The sequence below is a fragment of the Chelmon rostratus genome, chromosome 20 (genome assembly GCF_017976325.1).
Source record: "Chelmon rostratus isolate fCheRos1 chromosome 20, fCheRos1.pri, whole genome shotgun sequence".
Lineage (NCBI taxonomy): Eukaryota > Metazoa > Chordata > Actinopteri > Chaetodontiformes > Chaetodontidae > Chelmon > Chelmon rostratus.
In genome coordinates this window covers 11,729,516-11,746,866 of record NC_055677.1, presented here as the reverse complement: position 1 = coordinate 11,746,866, position 17,351 = coordinate 11,729,516, and the positions used below count along the sequence as shown (strand labels likewise).

At 43.9% G+C, this 17,351-nt stretch overlaps 1 protein-coding gene across 1 annotated transcript in view; it reads left to right on the top strand.

The window, feature by feature from the left end:
• The window catches only part of stau2 (staufen double-stranded RNA binding protein 2), an 86,110-nt gene that overhangs the window by 33,045 nt on the left and 35,714 nt on the right, over positions 1-17,351 (top strand). Inside the window, exons 10-12 of the mRNA XM_041961332.1 lie at positions 3,871-3,999; positions 6,382-6,439; positions 12,695-13,056. Coding sequence (XP_041817266.1) covers positions 3,871-3,999; positions 6,382-6,439; positions 12,695-13,056 — 549 coding nt within the window. The remainder of the gene's footprint in view (positions 1-3,870; positions 4,000-6,381; positions 6,440-12,694; positions 13,057-17,351) is intronic.

The window sequence follows — 17,351 nt, the reverse complement described above, 5'->3', positions numbered from 1 at the left end:
CTTATAAGAGATTTTGTTAGTTTTAGCTAGCTATTAAGTTGTAGAAGTAGTGAACAGATGGGGGTTATGTGTGCACAGGAAGAAGAGGAGCTTGACTATCACATGCTGAATTTTACACCTTGTCTGCACAGCGTGAGCAGCAGCGTGCTGTCTGTGATGACACAGGATGCGTTCAGGTGCCGAATTGAGTGTAGGTCACCAGCCTTTTGGCCATCACAGAATCACTGTATTGACAAGAGTGAGAGACCTACAGTCACCGACAGTGACTGATCAAGAAGGGGAAGCGAAAGCAAATGGCAGAACAAGAAGAAACCTTCTCTGTCTGGCCAAAGGCAGCAAGCAGCAGCATTATAAAACATCTTTTCACTGGAACACTAGTTTCTTGGTTTTCTCCGGGGACTGTTGTCTGGTTTCCTGTTTCAGTGTGCGTAGTCCCAGTCCAATCCTACATACAGCCAGCAAACCCCATGTTGTTGTAGGACAGGGCCTGAAGCAATTAAGGCTTAAGAGCATGTTAATGCATTAGCCCAAAAATATTTCATTTCTGGACTGAGCTTTCTTATGAGTTCCAAAAAAACTGGCCTGCCCTTTGTTTTCCAGTGTATGTCGTCTCTTCCTGTAGACATTTTCCTTACAAGCTGCACGCTGGACAATGACAGAATTGGTTTCAGCAAGGATCTTTAGCAGCAAATTAGCCCTCAGTCCTGACACTGAGGGCTAAATGTTCAGATGACTTACAGTGTTAATGCTTTGTGTTCAAGCAGCAAGGTTTATTTTTCCAGTCAGAAGTCTGCTTGCTTTGCAACACATAGTAAAGCTTGGCAAGTGAATTTAGCTGCAGTACAGTTGTGCATGTAGTAGATGATTTCTAATTCAAGTGGAAATTCTCTACTGTGCACTATTAGAGTCTTGGACCTCCCTCTCACACCCCCTTTCTCTATTTTCCTCTTTCTCCTGTCTCACCCTCTCTGTGTCTCATCCTCCCTGTTCGCTCTTAAAAAGTTCTATTTGATATTCATTATTTTTATAGCACGCATATAAAGCTCAAAATAGATGAACATCCATGTTTACGGCCCTGTTTTCCTCGGTGGAGCAGCCAGCTGTTTTATACCATTAAATTGCCATTTCAAGTTATTGTTGCTAGTAAAGAGCACGCACAGACTGTCTTCTGTACTACAGAAAGATATTAGAATGTGCTCTGTGTAGTAAGGCACTCATTAACAGAACGAAATGTCACAGTATTGCTGCAGCAACAACCTTTACCCCTTAGTTAAGTGGATGTTTTTCTGTTTATCACTAATCCAGTAAATAGAGCGGGGACTTTGTATGGAGAAGGGATGTTGTTGATGTCAGTTGTTGCTAGACGTATTTGAGGTCTTGAATATAAAAGCCACATTGTTACTCGTCAACAGGAAAACAAGTTATGAAATTGTGTTAGTTAGTTCATTGTGGTTAAGATCAGATCTTAACCACTGACACACTACTCTTGGTCTACATTGCATTAGATCTAGTTTAAATAGAAGCTGGCACTGCCTGTCGCTACTTTATCTCCATAACTTTTACAGACTTACAAGTTAAAGCTGCCGTATTGCAGATGATATATGTAATGTTTGACCTCATCAGCTTCATTGATTTTTGGAAATATTTGCTTATTCTGATTTGATGCCAGCAACATGCTTCCAACAACAGGTCTCCAGATTAACTTTTCCACTGGTTGCACTGGTGCTACTGACTCTCCCAGTTGGTTTGACATGGTTTGATCACACCCTTGACTTGACTAAATGTAGGGCAAAGAGACACTGCACACATGATAAGCAAAATGTGCGATCGTTTTATGTATTGAAAATGTCAAAATGAAAAGATGTGGTTACCGACCGACGTTATCAACATTTGCAGGACACGCTGAAAGAAAATCCCTGCCACTAAAATCTAACTCATTCATTTTTCATCCAGACGAAACAGTAAATGAATGAAATCTCCACTGCTGTCACATTAGTATTGATAAAATTCATGAATTCATGCTGACGCTTAACACACATCAAGCTACTACAGGTGAGATGATTGCACTGACTCCTTTTTTCACATGCAGAATTATAGAGAGCGACAGACTTGGTCGGTACAATACTACGCATTGTACATTACGTGTCTCACGCACACACAGACAGAGGGCAGAGAGAGAGAGATGGTTAACAGAGCACAACAGGTGGATCCAAGTGAAAATACAGAAGATATATTCGCCGATGACACCAATATAACGTTACGACCAGGGTTTGCAGAGGCAGACCTGACGCGCAGAACACCCAAAAAACACAGCACATTTTCCTGAGTTGTACTAAAACGGCACGTTAGTCTAACGTTACCTAGACCACAACAGTTTAAGAGTCAAAACATATCAGCAGACCGCAGAGAGCGCAAGAGAGAGCATGAAACAGTAGCCGAGGCCACACAAGATGCAACAAAGTCAGCAGTTTCCAAATCGACCCTATTATTAAATATATATTCAAACTTATCATCGCCTCAAAGTAGCACGATCCACCAGTTGTTGTCAAAAAATTGTTATTTAACACTTTCTTAATTTTTGCCTTACTGAATTTAAACTGGAAAAAATAACGGCAACAGTTCAGCTGCTGTCATTCTGGCTAGATGTGCTCACACGAGTGACGTGACATTGCGTGTGGAAGAGTGAAGCTTCCCCGGCTAACGTAATAAGGATATCACTACATGGGCTCAGGAACACTTAATGAACCCAGTTAGTTCGCAAACGATGGCGTTGTGTTTTTAATTTACTTTTTCACACAGTGTCCCAGCTTTTTTTGGAATCAGGATCGTAAGTGGCGACGTGAAGACTTTGGTTAGCTCGTTTGTTTCTTCGCATGAGACAAACAACTCGCAAAGCTGGCGCAGACCATTTGAATTTATGTGCAGCGCTTTAACTGCGTTTCTCTTGTCTTACTCTTCCTGCTCGTCTTTCTGTGTCCGTCCCTCTCAGTCAAACTCTCGCTCTTTGTCTCTCCTTCCTTAATCCTCCTCTTTCATAGGAAGAACAGAGCTTCTCTTAGCATCAGGCAGTAATTCAGCCTCAAACCTATTCTCCATGCCTCTTTGATACACACATTAGGCCCTGTGATTGTGTGTGTGTGTGTGTTCCTTTTGTGCAGTCCACTCACTCTTCTAAAATTTCCGCATTGTTTCCCTTGGTAAGCAGCAGGGCTCAAATGAGTCTCTGTTTTCTCATCTTTTTTTTTCTTTCCTGAATCCATCACTAGCTGCAGAAAAAGGCTCCACCACGTGTCAAATGCCTTTGAGTGGCTGATCATCTTTTTTTTTTATGACAGACTGATTGTGTTTATTTTAGCAATTTGGTAATTTATTGAGGCTTTCCTTCTCCTTGTATGTTGTGGCTTACTTGATACACTCAGACGAGCACTTAGTGAGCATGTCAGCCCACTTTGAGTAAGTGCACCGAGTCCTCGCTGTTCACAGGCTTTGGCTCCCAGAATGTTATTTGTGGAGTGTAATTGTCTGTTTGCATAACATAACGACGTCTGATATTCTCTTGGAAATATCTGCTTACATTCTGTGTAGACAGATTTAATGTTTTGGGATCACTGAAAAACAAACACTTCACTTGGAGGCTTTTTGTTGCGATGTAAATTGCACGGTTGACTCGGCCCAAAGTGCTCTCGGCTGGAAGTGGACGGGAAGCAGGAAGTCATGAGAAAAGTGCTTTTAATATCGTTTTAAACAAGCTGTTCAGTGATTCATCTGCACAGCCTTAACATTCAAATGTGAATCTTAAAATGCTGTTACTCTGGTTGTCTTTATCTCACGCCTGTGTATCCCCGTGTGTTTACGTCTGTGCATGTGCAGGTGAAGGTGAATAACGAGGTTGCCACGGGAACAGGACCCAACAAGAAGGTGGCCAAGCGGAACGCAGCCGAGGCGATGCTTCTGCAGCTGGGATACAAGGCCTCCACAGTCCCTCAGAACCCCACCGAGGTAACAACTCTACTTCTCTTGCTTACACTAACTTGTGTATATTTTATAGCCAGTTTATATACATGTCTGCTAGTCTGTTCATTTATTGTGGTGCCTGATTAGTGTTAGTGTAGGTAGTGTATGTGCAATATGCTGCCAGTGCTCTACTGAGGAAGAGGAGCTTGATTGATCACAGGGCTTAAGCTTATGATTAATTTCATCATCATTTTACAAAGGAGCGTTGTTATGCGTACATCGTACACGTAGAGGTGCGAGGCTGCTGGAAGCCAGCACACTGACTCCAAAAGACTAGCCGGTTTAGATGGACAGCTTTTCGATCCCGGATCCAGGTCAGAATGTTTAAAAACGGATACCGCACTCATATACAGTATACCAACTGATAGGCCCTGTGATGACAGGTGTGGTTCACCATCCAGCCCACCCAGGCTGATAAACATCACAAAGCAATCAACAATTCAATTCAATTGCAGGAAAGGAAACATTCAAATATTGTACATGATGAAAAGTATTAGAAACACTTAACTGGAAAACTCCACTCTTATACAATACACATGAATCCATTAATTTCTAATTTTGTGTGATGGACATTTTTCACTATATTCTGACGTTTTCTATACCAAACTAATAATGAAATAAATCAAGGACATAACCAGCAGCTTATTTAATAATAAAATTAACCGCCACTCATATTTAGGATTTTAACCTTAATTTATGCATATTTCCCAAATGAGATTTACGAATTACACTAAAAACAAGTGGTGAAGATCTATATATGACTGTCGCACACAGTCGATGCATACCTGCAATTATAAAGGGAACATAAAGAAAGTAGGTCACTGTAATTTATTTTGCAAATGACTGTTTCTACAAATGTACACTGAGGTGTATATAGGACACCTTGCGATTGGTGTTCCAGCCAAAGCAGCAGCAGGGCAGCAGGTTACCTGTGCAGCTGTATGATGAAGGATTGCATAAAGAAATCCTCTGCTCCGATTTGGTCTATACACTGTCTGATCTGTGCAACACTGACACTCAGTCGATTCTCAGATTCAGCACGAGTTCCAGTGCTGCTGACCTGTTACGCAACCTGTTCAGCTCCTCTGAACCAAACGTGTTTCGCAAGCAACCATTGATCTCCATCATCTTTATTCACCTCATTGGTTTTTAAGCTCAGGGGAGCAGATTCAGATAGAGATGATGTTACATAACTGGGCTTTCTGTAGAATATTCATCGCTCCCTGGACAGCTCATTAGATAGATGTGTGCTGCTGCATACATCTTATTCAATCAGCCATACCATATAACTAAAGGATGACACATTGCTCTTATCAGAATGACTGTGAAGTTGACACGTTTTCTCCAAGGACGCCACAACCCAGTTTGCAGTCAATAGTTCCCTTTGCCTTCATCCTCGCTCAGAACAGCCAGGCTCTTCTATGTAGTTATGTAGCTGACAAGTTTCCAAAGCTTCAGCATGTCACTCCTTGAAAGTGCTGAACGTTCTGCACACTGAAAACGCTCCAGTCGCATGTGTTGACAAGGAAATGTCAAACGTTGCGCACGAGTTATGGAATATCTTTTCGCATCATTGCATGCTTTATTTGTTAGTCCTGTAAACTAGCATGTTTTGATGTCTGAGGTTTCAGATTAATGAGAGTCTGCTACACTGGATATAAGCAGTCTCACTGTTTAAGCTAATTCCTGGCAAGAGAGGACCTTTCTGGTTACACTCAAGGCAGAATATTTAGAATGGAGTTAGTGGCTGATTCATGGCTGTACATTGGCTTGACAACTCTGAAAACATCTCTATAAGAATTATCGGGACGGCCTACTTCTCACTAGATCCTCAGACAACCCCGAGCTCTATGGAATGAGTAAACAGTGTTTGGCGAGTTCCTGTTTTGTTGGACAGGTTGTCTCTCTTTAGATCCCTTTCTTCCTCCACTGCCTCCCCTTCTGTTGGGAGCTCTGTTGGACTACATTCCCACCGTGGGATTGTGGGTGATCCGTGCAAAAGTGTGAAGAGACTTGGGGGGGGGTTAAAACAAATGCACCCCACATTTGTTTACAGCCGTGTCACACACATCAGAAATGATTTGTTTTTGAGTTTCACACATGCGTGTTTGTGGCTGTGTGTGTTTGTGCAGGCAGACACGCATACCACAGCAGAAGTAACACACTGAATAGGGGCCTTTTTTAGTTACCAAACACTGACAACCCCCTAATTAAGTAGCTGGCCTTAAGCATCCCCTCCTGTGAGCACTCGTCTCTTTGTGGCCCAAACAGTAGGAAGGAACTCGTCTGACATGCGTGAAGAAGCTGTCTGTTCAAGAATCTACATCTCTCTTACCTCCCCCTTCTCTCCTTTCCGCATCACTACAGATGGACAACAAAGGCTGGAATGGACAAAAGGCGTCATTTACCGAAGCGACGAGTAACAGTGAGTATCGGCACGTCTCCCTGTGTCTCTCTCCATTTCCTTCTCCTTCTCCTCTCCGGCTCTCCATCGCTCCCTCCATCCCGCAGGTGGTTTTAGCCGCCGAGATGGCCCGGCGTTTAATCTCTGTGACTGGTCAATGGGCTTCTGACTGTCAGCTTAATCGGCTGTGCGTCCTCGTGGGGAGCCTGCGAATTCGGGCTCATTCACGCAGGCTTACAGGGCCGGCACACTGAGGCCCTCCGGGGAGTCCCCCCACTGCCTTCCTGTGCAAAAAAACATAGCCTTTCACTCAGGATTAACACACAGGCACACTGGAGCGCAGATGCACACACACATACCCATAATCCTGCACACACAGAGACACAGAGCGGTGGGGCAGGATATTTGATGATATGATATGAGGATATATACGAAGCGAGATATATCTCACTTAGCTGTGTGTCTCTTTCACATACCAGGTGTAGACAAAATAAGATAAGGAGCTCTTGAAAAAATACTGGAACTCTGAAGCAACTCAGTCATCATTTCAAACATCTCAACAACTATTTGATGGATTCCCCTGGAGTCCCCCCAGGATGACAATCTCATCAACCTCAACTGTAGTTTGTGCTAATTGGCAATTAGCATGCTAACACTCAAAACTAAAAATGGTTGACATTATACTCGCTAAACATCAGATAGCTGCATTGTCACTGTGCGCATGTTAGCATCCCGAAATTAGCATTTAGCTAAAAGCACCTCTGAGCCTAAGTACAACTTCATAGATCCTCTAGAGTGGGTGCAAACTCTGTCTTGTTTCGTCTTGCATTGAAAACCGACATTTCAAAGTGTAGATTAACAGACCCCTTTAATAGCTAACAAATGCTGATATAGCTGCAGGTATAGTGCTGCTACAGTGTATAAGATCCCCACTTGCTGCAGTAAGCTGATGATAACCTGTTTACGTAACAGGTCTCTGTTCATCTGTCTCTGTCAAAGATGAAACCAGATAAGAAACAAATGTAGACATACAAAAGACAGCCCCCTCAGTCTTCACCTCATTTGGAAAAAATCCCCTACTCATGGACATTTTAACTGTATACAAACACAAAAAAGTTTCAAGACGGGCTTTATGTATGAATTTACGTGGGAATGTGATGGCCTTAAGGGACATTTAATTTATAGAGGGGGATAGGACTCTTTACTAAAAAACATACGGATGCAATTTTGTAGGAAACAGCTGGTCTCTATCAGCTGTATCTGCTGTAAAGTTGGCTGTCTTGTCTGTAATCGAAATAAAAACAATGAAAAAGCTTTCCTCTCACCAAAGTCAAACGCTATTTCAAGACTTAACATTCTATTTTCAGTTTCCGGGTCTCCAGAGTCTGGCAGAAATGTTAATTTTCCATTTGTTCCACATAGTGTGGGAGTTGAGTAATATTTATTACAGGTGCAAAAATGCAAAGAATGCGCGATCACGGTGTTGCTTAAGCAGATTTACGTCCATTGTAAAGTCTGAGCTTGATTTGTTGTGATGTCCCAGCTTGATAAAAAGGACGCACCGCAAGCAGTCTCACTGTGCCAGCAAAGTGAATGCCAGCAGCTTGAGAAAGAGCAGTTTAAGGGACAAATGAACATCCTGTGAGCTGTGGAGCAGCAGAGTGGAAAACAAACAGATAGCCTTATTAGATCCGAATGTGCTGTCGTCACTCGGCCCTAATGGAGGCTTTTGGCAGGGCTGCGGTGCTCTGACGTTGGGTATCCAGCTTCAGTGTAGAGAGGAGAATGAATCTGATGTTTCAGCTTTCTCATGTTGAGATGTACAAACCGATTGGTGAGACTAATCACCGACTTTTTGAGTTTGCTCGTTGCTGTTTCAGATTCAACATACAGGATCCAGATGAGATCTTAACCCCTGCCACAACTTACATAGCACTCATATGTGCGATTTAGTCCAATTTTCTGAAAGACATATCATCTAAATTATGTTTATAGATAAATGGTTGTTGTCTTGGATAAACTAGTTTGGTGGTTGTGGTTTCTATGGTAGCCCAAGCTCCAGGAATTGCCCAATACCTCCGGAGCAGAGCCCCCTGGGTAACGAAGTCTTCCTTATTTGGTGGTTATTTCTATTGTTGGCTTGGAGCGTGCCTTTGGTCCCGTGCCATTCCCACTCATAGTTTATCTCACACTCAGCATGAGGCTCAACTATCTGCTAATTATCTCTTTAAAGTTGCCCAAACCGCACAACACTCACACGACGCTAATGTCTGAATAATGTTTATTGCATAAACACCGTTTACAACTCATTCAAACAGATACAGCTGGTCTCAGTTTTCTGTGTGTGTCTGTGATTGCTGAATGGAAGATGTTTCTGGTTTGTCCGTTGTTTTGATTGACTATGCAGTTTATTGGAAAGAAGTGGCAATAACTAAATCTGTTTGCAGAATAATAGGATACTCAGTAAAAATGAGCCCTCTGGCATCAGAATCGTAACATCTTTCATGTGATAAACAGTGATAATTGTAGTTTGGGCTTTTTAGAGAAAACAAATAAAAAGCTAATTGCTTCTTGTGGATATTTTTACATTCAGCTCTTGACAGACTTTACAAGTGTTTAAATTACAGGAGCCGTTTCACAACTAAGTTCCTTTTCCCTGTTAAATACAACTTTACAGGGATTCCGTTCAAGTGAACACCAGCTGACAATCTTTCTGACCTCCGCTGGTTTCATTTCTGACCTTGCTGCAGTGGTGTAAAGTCTAAGTCTAGTCTAGGTTGTGTCAGTTCGCTGTGACATCATTATTGGGTATGGTCACAGATGTAGCAAAGCACGTTAAACTCATTAAAGTTATAAACCTTAAGATTGCAGTCATGGACGGTTTTCAGACACTTTTGTGCGACTTACTAGTTAGCTGTGATAACAGCGAGTGTGTTTTAATATTATAGGTCAGTTCAAAATGACACATGCATCAACCACTGTGGGCAGCAAACACACCTTGAGCAGCTACGCTGTCTAAAATTCACCAGAAGAAGAGTGCTTGTGTCTCTATATCAGTGACGTATGAAGAGAGCTGGATACAGCTAATTTGGCCCAGTGGCCAACCACGGTACTGCAGCTGAAACCCCTGTGGCCCAAAAAGCATCCTCCCCATAGGCTGCGATTATAAAATAAACACTGAAATGTTTTTATTTAATTGAAGGGGCTCCATCTTGGAGTCTTGTATCCAGTTGTTATAATACATCCATGATCTGTTTACAGCCCTCCTAAACAAACTGTGGGCTGGGAGGATTCATACCGTCACATTGTCAACAACATCACCCAACACAGTACTACTGAACTCACGACTAAATGTCGTCGTCCACATTACAGGCAATTGCGTGCATCCATTCACTTTTGTTTTTTGCGTTTTGTAAATCCCTTGCACATGGGTATGTCATTTAAATCGTGTGCAGGACAGTGGGACTGACAGTAACACTAAAAACCGCAATAAAGATTCACTTACAGAATGCAGTGCAGGGTGGCTATTGCTCAAAACACCCATAAATCCTATCAAAATCTTTGGGTCATAAAAGTGTGGTATGTTAACATCCAGAAAATGTTGTACCAAAGTTGTACCCGAGCTAATATGCAAACTGTTCTCTGCAAAGCCGTTATTGGCCCGCTGTATTCGACGAGCGTTGCTGCATTATGCAAGGCAGAGTGGAAGAAAATAGGTAAATGTGTCACAGTCTGTTCAGTTATGGCTCCGTCCTTTCATTCCTGCTCTTCCACATAAAACAACACACACACCCTCGAGCACCCACAAGCACTCATTGTATTTGTGTATGTGTGTGCATCGGAGTTCTGTCCTTTGCCCTGTGTGAGCCGTGGGATGCAGTCCTGCACCAAACAGGGTGGCTTAGAAGACAGGAAGGGAGTGTAGAAAGAAAGAAGAAGAAAAAGAAGTTAGAAGAGAGTGATTTTTCTCCCTTCTATTCCCATGGGTATTGCAGCAGGGCTTTTCACTCGAGTTGCCACATTTCATTTCCTGCTGTGCATATTTGTGTGTGTGTGAATGTGTGTCTGTGCGTTGTGTGCATGTGTGAACTATGTGAGGGTCTTGCTCCACCGTGGTGATTTATAGCGGCGGGCTCCGGCCCTATCTGTTTTCGATCAGTCTCATGCTTGGCTCTGGCTTCCCTCCAGCGCTCCCCTGGCCCACCGGACGCCGAGTCTGGGTGGGACCCCTCCAAAACTGCCTGGAACCAGCAGCACAAACACACACACACACACACACTAACACACACTCTCCCTTACTATTTCATTCCCCACTTCCCAGCCTCACTCTGCTTCTCCCCTACTCTCTCCTCATTTAACTTGCTCCCACTTCATGTACACAGTTTCACAATCTCTACCCAACATCCTCACGCACAAGCACACTCCGTCACTCATACACACTCACTCTCGCTGTCTCTCCTCCTTTGTCTCACTCTTGCTCTCTTCTCTCGCCGTCACGCTCTCGCTTGCCATCAGCTGACACCAGCTTCGAGCACTCAATCACATGCAAACATGCAAACATCCTCGCAGGCACGCCCACACACACTTCGGCAGACAATCACACACACTCACATGGATTGCATTCGCTGCCCCTTCCCAGCCCCCACCGCCACAGTATTCTTTGTCCACAGCTGATGTCATGTTGGCTAACACCTTTCACTTTTTGTGATATATTCAGAATGCACAGGCCTGCGAGTTTTACTTGCGTAAATTCAAATTAAAGTTGTCATCATGATTGGGAGGGGGGAAAAATCCTAGCAGTTGTGTCATTGCTGGCATGGGGCAGTTTGTTGTAGTATGAGTAATAAGTCCTGGATTTCATTGCTGTTTCCTTCAGCTTCTCTTCTTCTCTGGAAAGGAACGCAACCTTCATTGTTCATGATGGGAAATACTGTCTGCAGGTTCCCAGAAACCTTAGACCAAGTGCACGAAAGTGTCCGTCTTTGTATGTGTGTATCTATGTGTGATGGTAATGGTAACTCAAACAGGAAGTGGCCTGTCAGTCATGCGCTCACTCCAGCGCTTTCTCCCAGCTGTTGGTCTGTACACACACACAAACAAGCACACGCAGACGTATACACACACACACACACACACACACACACACACACACACACACAGCTGGTCTTCCTGTCTCTGGTGACCTTGGCTGGGCTTCGGAGGCTCTGCATGGTTTTCACATCCACTCATCCCCACCTCCTCTTCCATCTGAACTGGCTCCCAGCTCATCCTTCTCTTTTATCCTGTCTCTCCCTTCATTCGCATCGCCTCTTTTTCTTTCGCATCTCATTTTACTTCCTCTCACTTTCACCGTAGCCACAAAGTGACGAAATCAATGAGCCTCAACCCGTCGGCGCTTCCTCCTTCCACCTGTCACGACCATTTCGGGACAGTGATGTCAGGGTGCAGGAAGCCAACATAAACGAATGAGATTCATCCAAACGGTCTGGATCGGAACACAGTCTTGGAGCGCTGTTGTGCTCAGCTGGATAGACCCGCAGTATATCTGGACCGAAAACTTGGTCAGAGGTGCCTCGGCCTCTCAGATCCAAATTGCTCCGGACGTTTCCCAAAGCCACTGAAATATTCTCACAAGAACCTTGATCTGAGACTCAACCTGCTTCCGATATTCTGTTGGGTCTTCGTTTGACACTATAAGTGAAACAGGATGCCGGATAGCTGACAGCACTGTTTCCCATCACAGATGAAGTCATAGCCGCTCTGTTGATATTGGTAGATGCTCCGTTTGTGTCTGTGTGTTTGTGTTTGAGGTTGAGCGAGAAAGAGGCTGTGTGTGTTTCCCAGCAGACACTTTGATAGTGCTCTGAGGTGCCAAACCACATGAAACTGTCATCTACGTTTGGTGATGGAATGCCAGTGTGGGAGCCAACGCACACGCTTGTGCACACACACATGCACGAACCCACCCTGGTATTGTCTGGTAGTGGAGTGACAGAGGAATGTGTGCGCAAATCATTTCAACGGTTAATGATGAGAGCCATAATAACCCTTTTTCTCTCTTTTCTTTCTCCAAATCTCCTACCTTTGTCCCTTTCTGCTCCTTTATAAACCTTGTGACCTCATCCATCTTTTAACATCGTTTCTGCCCATTCAACCTCTATCTACTCCTCCACCCTCTCCTCATCTCCGTCCATTTATTCCTCCTTTTCTCTCCCCCTCACCTCAATCTCCTCCTCCTCCATCTATCCTCCCTCACGTCTTTCTTGACCCCTCCAGCCCAGAAGGGTCTGCTCCACCTCAGCCCCGATGTCTACCAGGAGATGGAGGCCAGCAGGAAGCAGGGGGGCAACGCTCCAGGCCCCGGTGGGAGCAGTGGCAGCTCTGTCAACTACATAACATCCAAAGACATGGGACCCTGCTCTGCCCCGCTGCCACCAGGACACCCTCCATACTACAGTAGCTCAGCCCCCTCACCCAGCCCAACCGCCACCATGGCCAGGGAGCTGCTGCTCAACGGTCAGTCGCCCACAGCCGATGCCTCACTGCCCATGAAGGGGAAGAACCCGGCCCTGGCCTGCGGCGTCTCGGTGCAGCCTGCACAGCAGCTGGACTACCTGGCTCGCATCCAGGGCTTCCAGGTGAGATGTCTAAAGTGTATACAGTGAATGGAATTCTTCTTTTGTTTTCTTTCCTATTGGTGAGGAGTTCATTGTTGAATTGCTGCGTCTCTGTTTATCAGTATAGCTCCTAGGTAATGGTTTAAACAGTCAGTAACTCACAGTTAAACACAAACAAGTACTCTGCAGTTACTTTGTTGAGTATAATAATAGAAAAATCAGGAAAGTCAGACCTGCTGCAATAAATCTGAATTTTCCTGTAAGCTAGTTCAGTTTTGCATGCTGCACTATGTTCGTGCTTTCTTTCTGGTGGTAAAAGCCCCATCAAGGAGACCTCCATGCTGATAGGCATGCAATTGTTTCCAAATTCACATTTATTTCACTTGCGGAATGAAGGCTTGTATTTCATTTTAACTGCCATTATTAGATAATAAAAGTCATAATTTAAACAAAAAAGTATCAAACACCCTGCGGTACAGTCATACAGTACGCACACATGCTGAAGTGACAGCACAGATGTTAGCGTGACCATGCATAAATACAACCACACACACATACGCACACACACATTCCTGCCATTATTCTTCTCCCTCTCTGCCATTGCTGCGCAACCCTGATTCAAAAAAAAGCTGGGACACTGTGTAAAATGTAAAAATAAACACAGAATGCAGTCATTTACAAACTTACTGTGTTTACCAACAACATGTAGTATGTATCTCCTTTATACAATAGCGTTTTCACAAAGTGGTGAACCTCGCTCCATCCTCGCTTGTGAACGACTGAGCCTTTTCAGGATGCTCCTTTCATATCCAATCATGATACTATCACCTGTTACCAATCAACCTGTTTACCTGTGGAATGATTCAAACAGGTTTCTTGGAGCATTCAACAGCTTTCCCAGTCTTTAGTTGCTCCTGTCCCAACTTGTTTGAAACATGTTGCTGCCATCAAATTCAGAGTAAGCAGATATTTACAAAAATCAGTTGAAGTTGATGAGGTCAAACTTTAAATATTGTCTTTGTACTGTTTTCAAGTGAGAATATGCCAAAAAGGATTAGCAAGTTATCACATTGTTTTATTTATGTTTAACGCAGGGTCTGAACTTTTTTCGCAGTAAGAATGTGTTTCCAGTCAACCTGCGTGTTTATGAAGGAGAAAAGCTGTACACAAACACAGCCGGCCACACGCACACCATTTAAAACCTCGTCACATAAGCGATGCAGGCTTTCTGTGTCAAAACGTGTGTACATAGCATGACACCTCTCAGAAAAGCCTTTCCAGGATGAAGAGAGTAATGAGTGTGGCGCTCCTGCAGAACAAGTGGACACACTATCCGTTTTTTCTCTCTCGCTGTGGATTTAGAGCTGGAACTAAACCTCACAGGTGCTTCTGCCATTACCAGACTGGACACACACAGAACAGAAACACTCGCTCGCTGTTAGCACTCTGTGTGTGCGTGTAAAACAGAGGACTGCCCAGTGTCTGTTTTAATCAGTGCCGGCCGATCTGCGGTGCATACCATGCCACTGATACCAGCGCCTGTTCATTTAAGCTGCAGATGCTTTTTATCAGTTTGAGCGAAAACATTTTATCTTAACCTGCTGAGGGTTCCTTTGAAAGGCCTTTGTTATTGCTCTGAGCCTTCCTGTGTGTGTGTAACCTGAGAGAGCTCTGCTGCCTGGCCAAGCCCAAACACACTTGTACATATGCACACACACATACACACACACACACAGCAGGTTCTGTTTAGTGGAAATGGAAGAGTTGGGCTAAGCCTGTGTGTGAAGTTTAAGTCCCTGTCGTTCTCATACTGCAGAAACCATATGCATGAATGTGAGTAGATTTTTTTGCCTCTGCATCTTTACATGCGTCGACCTGAGTAAGTGCACACACAGGCATCAACTCGCATATTTCCGTATGTGTGTCTCTTAAGCGAGGAAATCAGGCTGTAATTGAGACATGCAGACAATATGTGTTCTATTGAGAGAATGTTTCATATGATGTGGGTTTGTAATGAGAACCTCTGGTTGCCTACAAAGCCATGTTAGGCAGACTTTTTAAGGCTTATGTTTTTGTGTGCTAAACCCTCACAGATTTCAAACGTTTTTGCCAAAAAAATGCACTTGTCTGCTTTTTCTCTGGACACATAATGCACCACTTTGTGTCAAGCCGGCTTTCTGTCAACTCCTCTCGACAACAAACAAGCGCTCAGATCTACCTTTTTTTTTTTGGAGTAACTTGATAATAATCTCCTTGTCTGATTAGTAACTTGTTTTTGTAATGTAATTATGTTATCCAAGTGAGCGGATTACAGTGACCGCCCAACACTGGATTAAAGCAACTAAGCAAGCACTGAGGACGTTCTCATAGTGTCTGTTTCATCCATCCACCTCCACAGACAAAGGCCCGGGCCTACCTGCTAAGCCTTTCTTTTGATTTGATTGGAAAATAGCCTCTGGTGGAAGCTCTGTCTGGATAAGCAACAGTGTGTTGTACTCACGCCAGCTTGGAGCAAGGATGCTGGCGCTCACTCCAGTGTGTTTGTGTGTGTGTGTATTTCCTATTAATTTGGCTGGCGTGTTGTTGGCACGGCGGGTATGTGCGCTGGAAGTAGGGCAGAAACAAAGAAGCAGGAGGTAATAGACAACACATGGACCAAGGATAAAGTACTGAGTAAGAGCCACGTAACAGATTCTCCCTCCATCTCTTTGTCCCTGTATCTCTCTCTTTGCTCTCTTTCATCATCTCTTTCTCATCATAATCACTTCTAGATTCATTTATTTTTCATTCTACATCACAGGGTTGTGTAACAAAATCATTGATAAAGTCCCTTTATGCTGCTCACAAAACAGAAATTATATAAATGGATGAATAAATAATAAGCACTGAAAATGAGCTATTTTCATGGTGGAGTGTGGAGGATGAGTAGAGGAGTCTGAGGAAAGAAGCTGCTCTGTAGTCTGGTGGTACAGCAGCGGATACTTCTGCATCGCTTGCCACACGGCAGCAGGGTGACCAGGCTATGGCTGGGGTCGGTGTTGTATTTTAGAATCCTCCGGCCTCTGCGCAGGCACGTCACCTCACCGACATCACTGATGTTTGGCAGGTGGGTACCAATTCGTGCTGGGTGATGTGGCCCTAAAATACCATCACGGTATTTCAGGCTATTTCTGCAATAATGAAATTCTTGACAAAATGGCACACAGAAAACATTTTTCAAACTCATCGCTGTTGAGCTGTCCTTGCAGGATGCTTCTGCTTGATGCTTGTTTAATTGGCCCTTTTGCTGTTACAGTCTTACCTTGGTTTGTTGCATCTGCTTCTTTGTAACCAAATCGCTTCCACGCTGCTGTAGTCGCTCCTCCACCATGGAGCCGGTAAAGTTACTTTCACTTTGAGCCATGCTTGTTGCTGCTGTGCCTAACGGCATGTCAACAAGTTGGAATATTGCCATTAACACAGTACGAATTTCCTGTGTCTCAGGAATTCTACCGATATTATCGTGAACAAGACGGTTAACAAGAACTTGGTGCCTGAATTTTTAAATTTCCACAAGAAATTCTGTCATTTCTGAGATTTCTGCACCATCACAAGGTGTGATGTCATTGACAGTTTCTCTGTGATTTTGATTCCCATGAACCTAAAACTGTTCACCTGCTTCACCTCAGCTCCAGTAGACATCAGACACTTATTTCTTCCCCTTTGCATTCACAAATTTACTAACTCTCTTTGTGTAGTTTGAAAAAGTTGAAGGGTTTGACCCCGGCGTTGCAGTCACCAGCTGCCCATTTACTCTGCCATCACATTGCTTAATAGAGTCATCACAGACTGCCACCGCTTCACATTATTAACCGTTTCCTCCCTTTAAAGTGAGCAGGAACATTTTTATGTAGAAGATCAATGATTGATGGAAATGTAATGATTTTTTCCCCACGATGCACACCTGGACGAAGACGAATGTGCTGCTTCACAGCGGATTTATTCTCATTCCTTCACACTAGTCTGCATGCACATTTCCAATAACCTGCTTGGTTCTTGGAAGACTGGAGTGTTTATCAGAGCTGCTCTCTCTGTTTGTCCATGTCTGAATGTAGACTGGCAGAGTTGGAGTGATTTAGTGGTTGTGAAGTTAATGAAGAAGAGGAGAGGGAAGTGAAAGGGTCAGAGAGAGAAAGGAAGTATGGATGAAGGACCTGTGTGTGCGTGTGTGTGCGTGTGTGTACGTGTGTGTGCGTGCGTGTGCGTGCGTGTGTGTGGGTGTGGTTGACTGTTGGTTCAGAAACGATTTCCAGCCTACTATGTGTGCAACATATTCT